A 6970-nucleotide genomic window follows, 5' to 3' on the forward strand; every position below is an offset into this window, starting at 1 on the left:
GTTTTATGTTGTATTTTGTGTATGTGGTTGGAGGGTGTTGCTGTCTGAGACTCACATAAACACTAAGGCCCAATGCACATGCACAGTATAGAAAACCTCTAATGTGGCAAACTTAACCCTTCTACAGTAGAACCTCAGAGTTACGTACACCTAAGGAATAGAGGTTATTCATAACTCTGAACAAAACATTGTTGTTCTTTCAAAAGTTTAGAACTGAACATTAATTTAATACAGCTTTGAAACGTTACCATGCAGAAGAAAAATGCTGCTTTTAACCATCTTAATTTAAATTAAACAAGCACAGAAACAGTTTCCTTACCTTGTCAAATCTTTTTTTAAAGTTTCCCTTTTTCTAATAGTTTACGTTTAACACAGTACTGTACTGTGTACTGTCTGATTGCATACTTCTGGTTCCAAATGAGGTGTGTGGTTGACTGGTCAGTTCGTAACTCTGGTGTTCATGGCTGCGGTCCTATTTTATATGATCTTTTTTTCACCTAAGGCCAAAACTTGTACTTCATGATTGAATGGCAAATCCACAATTTCTGAAACCTTTTCTTTATACAATAACAGTGTTTTAATACTATAGTCCAGATGTAGTGGTATTATGTAAGCTTTAAGACTAGCTTGTGAATGTGTTATATATACAGATATAATAGTGGTAACTTTAATGTAGGTTGGGTTTTTTTGCCTTTTGTGATGTTTCACTTTAGATTCCCCATGTTATCTGTTGATACACTATCAATTGTATTGATGTGCTATAGCCAACTACAGCATGCAGAAGATGCTTGTTTATAAGATGAAACAGTATGGAGCATTTAAGAGAAGCTGTCATTTTTAATTACCTGTGAATAGTTTGTGACTCAGTCTATTTTTTACAGCATAGTAAACTACAATGGGAACAGTCTCCAATCCTTAAATAATTTAGTAGGAAAACTGGCATTATTTATGAGTTAGTAGGGTATGAATGTCAGTAACATTCCTTTTTATGGTTTGTTCAAGGAATATCCACAGAACAACTTATACAGAGTGCCTCCCAACTATTCACCAATTTCCTCTCAAATGATGCATCATCCCCAGTCTGCCTTGTGGGGTTATAACATTATGGGACAACCACAACAGCCTAGTTTCTTTGTTCAGAACCAGCCCCTTCCACCAGGTATGTGTAGGCTTTGGAAGTAAATGGAGATGTTATTTGTTGTATAATAAGAATGTTACTTCTTGAAATAACAGCAATATCTTATTTTTACTTTAGTTTTTTCCCCAAAACATGATGTGACTGCTGAAGCCTTGAGTTTTAATCCTTTAGTTCACTTAATACAAGGGCTTTACTTTCTCAACTAAAAAACTTTGAGGATCATCTTCATCAATGTATTACATTTGTGTTTTGTCACTGGGCACAAATAGGTCACTGAAATGTGTTAGACGAATTCTGGCAGAATGCTGATAAATAGTTTAACGTGAGAGATATAAGAAAATATAATTTAAAAAAATGTAATGGTATTTGCCTTGTTACTTTGATTCATGATGTGTATTTTGAAACTAGTCCAGTCCTGATTTTTGGTTTGTTATAAATTGATCAATGTCCGTTATAAGTGGCACATAAGTGCCATGGGATAACACGCATCTTTAGCATTTGCTTGCCATTTGTGTTCGTATAAATTATTTTGTTTTTCATTTCATGTCCATGTCCAATGAAAATATTTTGCATACTCTAAGGGGAAATACAGCAAATCTTTAGATTTTATAAAAATAGCTACCCATCATGAAGGAAAATTATACAACATAAAAATTGTATCAGTTTGGTTACAAATATATAAACATAAAATATTTTTTCTGATGATTCAAATATAAGTAGATGTTATTTATACTAGGTAAAAAATGTCCAGAAAATCTTAGATGATAATTGTAAAAATTAAGGAGATGAAGTTAGAGAGCTGCAAATGAAGTCAGTTTTCCTTCATAATAAACACACATTAATTTTATGTCAGGCAGCACACAGAGAATAAGAGATATTTGGCCTCTATTATGTCAGAGTGGAATGGACTTATTCTTTTGCAGATTGTCGTAAAATTACTCACTTTCTGTTTATGAACTGTCATGGATAATTTTATTTTTATTTTTCAGGATAAAATATGTGTTGTACAGTACATCGCTTTATCATCTTCAGTGCCAGGAGTTAGCATTCATAGACCACTTTTAGTCTTCAAAGCTATTTTTCAAACATTTGGTGTCATGAACTCAGGAGCTCATGGCTTGCAGCCCTGTGATCTCAAACTGCTAGACTATCCCTATTGGCACAATCCAGCTGTACCCATCTCGGTCAGGAGGCTGGAATGCTGGAGCAAGTGTGACTTGAGAGCTGCTAGTACTACTGCATTACAGTTATGGAGATTTCTTGGCCTTTTATTTATAAACCTTCTAATTAGAAAGCAACAGAGAGTCCTTCTAATTAGATTTTGGTTGAGAAATTTGGAGAGAGAGGTGGAAAAAAGGAGGAAGGGAGATGGAACTAATATAAATACCATGCAAAACAAGCAGTCTCATAACTTTTATATGTGTATTTCTCTCCCTTTCTTCCATTTGCATGAAGTCATTTCTCCCTGTATGATGTCTTACCCTCCTCTTACCTGTTTTGGCCTGAGCGGCTAGCCAAAATTCAGGGTTTAGTAGGTTGTTCCAATTGGAAGTAGAAATGGAGTCTGGTATTTTCTTTTATACAGTTTTGTTTATTTACAAATAATGTACACAGTCCTGTGTCTCTGAATGCAGAAGGAATCAAATAACAGGAAACAGATTCTTTTGCTCGCAGCACCAAGAGCACTCTTTTAGCCTGCACCCCTGATCCCCAAAACCTCTTCCAGGGCCACTATGTTTTCAAATGCTCCTTGAGGCTGTCTGACTCTATCTGTTCTTGTCTGTCATCAGTTTCTATGTGATCTCTCCCCCCCCCCCCCATGCATCTAGCCAAAAGAATACTCAACCAAAAGCTCCTGGATGGGTTGTCACGCACCTTTTGTCTTAGGTGGGGCTTATGCTTACAGTTATGGTAATTGAAGGGGAGTTTACACCTACCAATTTCAGTGGGGTTTTAACTCAACCCATTATAAGGTTTCACACAGTACCGGTTAGGGGTCCCAACAATGCCAAAACCCAAAACAGTAGCCATTAGGGGTTCCGATGTTGCTAAAACCAGTGTTGCTGAGCCTAGCATGGAGTAGGACAAACAATCTTAGCTATACACCACAGAGAACAACTAGGCTGAACCTTTGGTACAGAACTAATACATACACACAGACTCCACACTGTGGCGAATTGACCATCTACAATAACCATTTAGGTAATGGAGCCTCTCGGAAAATGGACATTTGCAAGGAGCAAAAAAGAAGGGATATAAACCGCTGTGCCTAAATCTCCCTGATAATTCAGATAGGCATTTTTCTGTGCCATTCTATTTGCAGTGATCATAAATGACATAATTTTGATAGTACAGGTATGATATGTAGGCTCTTGTTACTTTGACCCTTAAACTTGGGTATCTTCTGTGTATCTCGTGGACCAGAGGAAAGCAGCACATCTTAGACCATGCCATTTTGACCAAGATTCCAAAGCTGGGTAGATTTCAGACACTCTTTCGTAACTGCCACCTCTTAGAAGCTGAAAGTTGTTTTACCTCTTTGTGACCATCTGCATGAAATTCCTGACCATTCTAAAATCATCTGGATTTCAGTAAAACAAGATTTATTAATAATAGAACTAGGAAAAATAATATAAAATAAAAGAAAAAGTTTGCGTAACATAAGTAAGGCTTAAACTCTGCACATGCTAATCTAAATAGGTACAAGGTGCAGGCTAAACTATTTAGGTTGTTACAGGGAATAATCAATATTTTACATTTCTCCAGAGAGCATTCTCTTTCTCCCTGTCCCTTTGACAGAATGGCATGCTTCAGAACCTTCCTCTGGGATTGGAGGTCTTGAGTTGTCGTCCTTGTTTCTCTGGGGTGGTCCTCAATTATACATGTATTGTTATCCATTTGTATTACAATCGTGCTGTCACAGTGTTTGCTACTCATGGGGTCCCCCTCCTGGCCACTCTGGGGATTAGCTCTTTCAGCCTGATGCCCTTGTCTCACGGTTTGCCAGCTCATCATCTCGCTCTGTAGCTCTGCAGTTGCTCTCTGGCTCCACAGGAGCTGCAGCACCTCATGTTGGTGGCTTAACCTTCCGGCCAAGTCATAATGGTCCTCCACTTCCAGAATTCTATCAAATCCTCCATGGCATCCCAGGCAGTCCTTAAGTCCACTGCCATGGCTAAGTCACTTCCTCAGTGACTGGGACGAACAATCCCAGATAGTTTTCAAGATCACTACCAAGTGAGAGGTAGAGGCTGGTAGAGGAACCCAGGCCCACCCGCTACTCTGGGTTCCAGTCCAGGGGCCTCTCTCTGGCAGCCAAGGCCTGTGCTATCCCAAACCTTCCTGCCTTTCCTTTGGACTACTTCCTACCTTTTCTATCCCAGACTCACATTCTCCACCCTAGCTAAACTCCTATCTCCAGGTCTGCTTCCTCTTTGGTCCAAATCCCTTTCTCTCCCATATCTCAGAAAGACTGACTGCAGCCCTCATTCTGCTACCAGCTCCCTGGTTTTATAGAACTCCCTCCTGTTCCTCCACAGGGGAGCCTTCCTTAATTAGGGCTCTCATCTCAATGTAAATATCCCCCAGCTTGCAGCCTAATAAGTTAATCATAGACTCATAGGATTGGAAGGGACTTCAAGAGGTCCTCTAGTCCAGTCCCCTGCACTCATGGCAGGACAAAGTGTTATCTAGACCATCCCTGACAGGTGTTTGTCTAACCTGTTCTTAAAAATCTCCAATGATGGAGATTCCACAGTTCCATAGGCAATTTATTCCAATGCTTAACTACCCTGACAGTCAGGAAGTTTTTTTCTAATGTCCACCCTAAACCACCTTTGTTGCAATTTAAACCCATTGCATCTTGTCCTATCCTCAGACATTAACGAGAACAATATACCTCTCTTCTTGTAACAACCTTTTATGTACTTGAACACTGTTATCATGTCCCCCCTCAGTCTTCTCTTTTCTAGACTAAACAACCCCCCCCCTTTTTTTTTCAATCTTCCCTCAGAGGTCATGTTTTCTAGACCTTTAATCATTTTTGTTGCTTTTCTATGGACTTTCTCCAATTTGTCCACATCTTTCCTGAAATGTGGTGCCTAGAACCGGACACAATAGTCCAGTTGAGGCCTAATCAGCAAGGAGTAGAGCAGAAGAATTACTACTTGTCTTGCTTACAACACTCCTGCTAATGCAGCCCAGAATGATGTTTGCTTTTTTTGCAACATTGTTAACTCATATTTAGCTTGCGGTCCACTGAGACTCCCAGATCCCTTTCCACAGTACTCTTTCCTAGGCAGTCATTTCCGATTTTCTATGTGCAACTGATTGTTCCTTCCTAAGTTGAGTACTTTACATTTGTCTGTATTGAATTTCATTCTGTCCATTTCTCCAGTTTGTCCAGATCATTTTGAATTTTAATCCTATCCTCCAAAGCACTTGCAACCCCACCCACCTCGCCTACATTGACCTATTCCAGGCAAGTGTGGGGCAAGCACACCCCATCATAAGGGCCTAGAATTTAGGACCATTTACTTTCATCTGCCCCTCTGAAACATTTCCTAGAAAGGTATTTCCACCGATGTACTCCTCAAAAGGTTCTGATGGTCTCTTATTAAATGACCTTTGTATGTTTCCAAAATCCATTTAGGATTGTATTGATTGCTTTGGCCAAGCACTTTAGTTTCCATTTTTCTGGTGTCAAACTTTTGTAATGTGAACAGTTATTTTGAACGTGTTTGGACACAGTAATTGTCTCCTCTCTCACCTTCACATCTATTTTAAAGGTGCTCTGCTCTTTTTTGTAAACCGTGCTTGCCTGTTAATTGTTCTGGCTGGGAATGTTAATCTCAATCCAATTCTCTGCCTTTAAAGAGACAGACCTCTTACCATAAGTTATTTGTATTTGATATGCAGTAGAATAGGCAGATTAACAGTGATCTGTCAGCCCTTTTGCTTTAAAAGACAGGGAAAACATTTATATTTTATGTTTTTTAGGTTCCAGATTGGATCCTACAGGCTCTTTTGTTCCAACGAACACAAAACAAGCCTTATCTAACATGCTACAGAGGCGTTCTGGCACCATGATGCAACCACCCTCCATACATGCAATTACGTCTCAGCAGCAGCTGCTCCAGATGAAACTCCTGCAGCAGCAGCAGCAACAGCGGCTACTCAGGCAGCAAGCCCAAACAAGATCTTTCCAACAGGTTTGTTCAAACCCCAAAATATGGAGAGGGAGGCCTTTCTTTCAGCTTGTATTATAGTTAATTGCATGTAGCCTATGAGCCATCTGAGGTTTTTTTGATCTCAGTTTACTGCCACAGAGCAGGTCCATGTACTCTAAGTCCTGTTCCACCAGGGCCATTTATTCTTTAAACTTTATTTGCCAAACCAACTGCTCTGTCTGTGTGTCCTTTTTAATTTTACTGCAAATCTCATGAAATCATTGGCTGGTCTTCTACTGCTTAATGTCCTTTAACTTCCCTCTGCTAATCTGTTTAATGAGTGTACTGATATTTTAAATGTATGTAAGTAGGATCAGGCCCCGTTTTTAAAGACAGCATGTGTAGAATTGAATAAGTTTTGTAAAGCACTACAGAAATGAAAGTATCCTCAGAGATTACAAATCCCTACGGCCCTATTCTGATCTCAATTACGTGTCACTTATCTTATAAAACTGGGTGTTGCGTAAAACTTCAACAGGTGATGAAGATCTCATGGACATTATGCTTGCACTGCAATTAAAATTCCACCACTGGCCCATGCCAGCCGACTCTGGCTAAGGGGCTGTTTCATTGTGGTGTAGACATTCAGGCTTGGGCTAGAGCA

General features: G+C 39.5%; 1 protein-coding gene across 1 annotated transcript; it reads left to right on the forward strand.

Moving 5' to 3' along the window:
- Positions 1–1002: 1002 nt before the first annotated feature.
- LOC113408401 (mediator of RNA polymerase II transcription subunit 12-like protein) lies at positions 1003–6348 on the forward strand (the record flags this gene model as incomplete). The annotated part of the gene is made up of 2 exons (XM_026661617.1): positions 1003–1159; positions 6137–6348. Coding segments are annotated over 2 exons (369 nt in total), but the record flags the coding sequence as incomplete, so codon positions are not given.
- Between the last annotated feature and the right edge of the window lie 622 nt (positions 6349–6970).

The sequence above is a fragment of the Terrapene carolina genome, unplaced genomic scaffold (genome assembly GCF_002925995.2).
Source record: "Terrapene carolina triunguis isolate 2854851 unplaced genomic scaffold, T_m_triunguis-2.0 Scaffold12315, whole genome shotgun sequence".
Classification (NCBI taxonomy): Eukaryota; Metazoa; Chordata; order Testudines; family Emydidae; genus Terrapene; species Terrapene triunguis.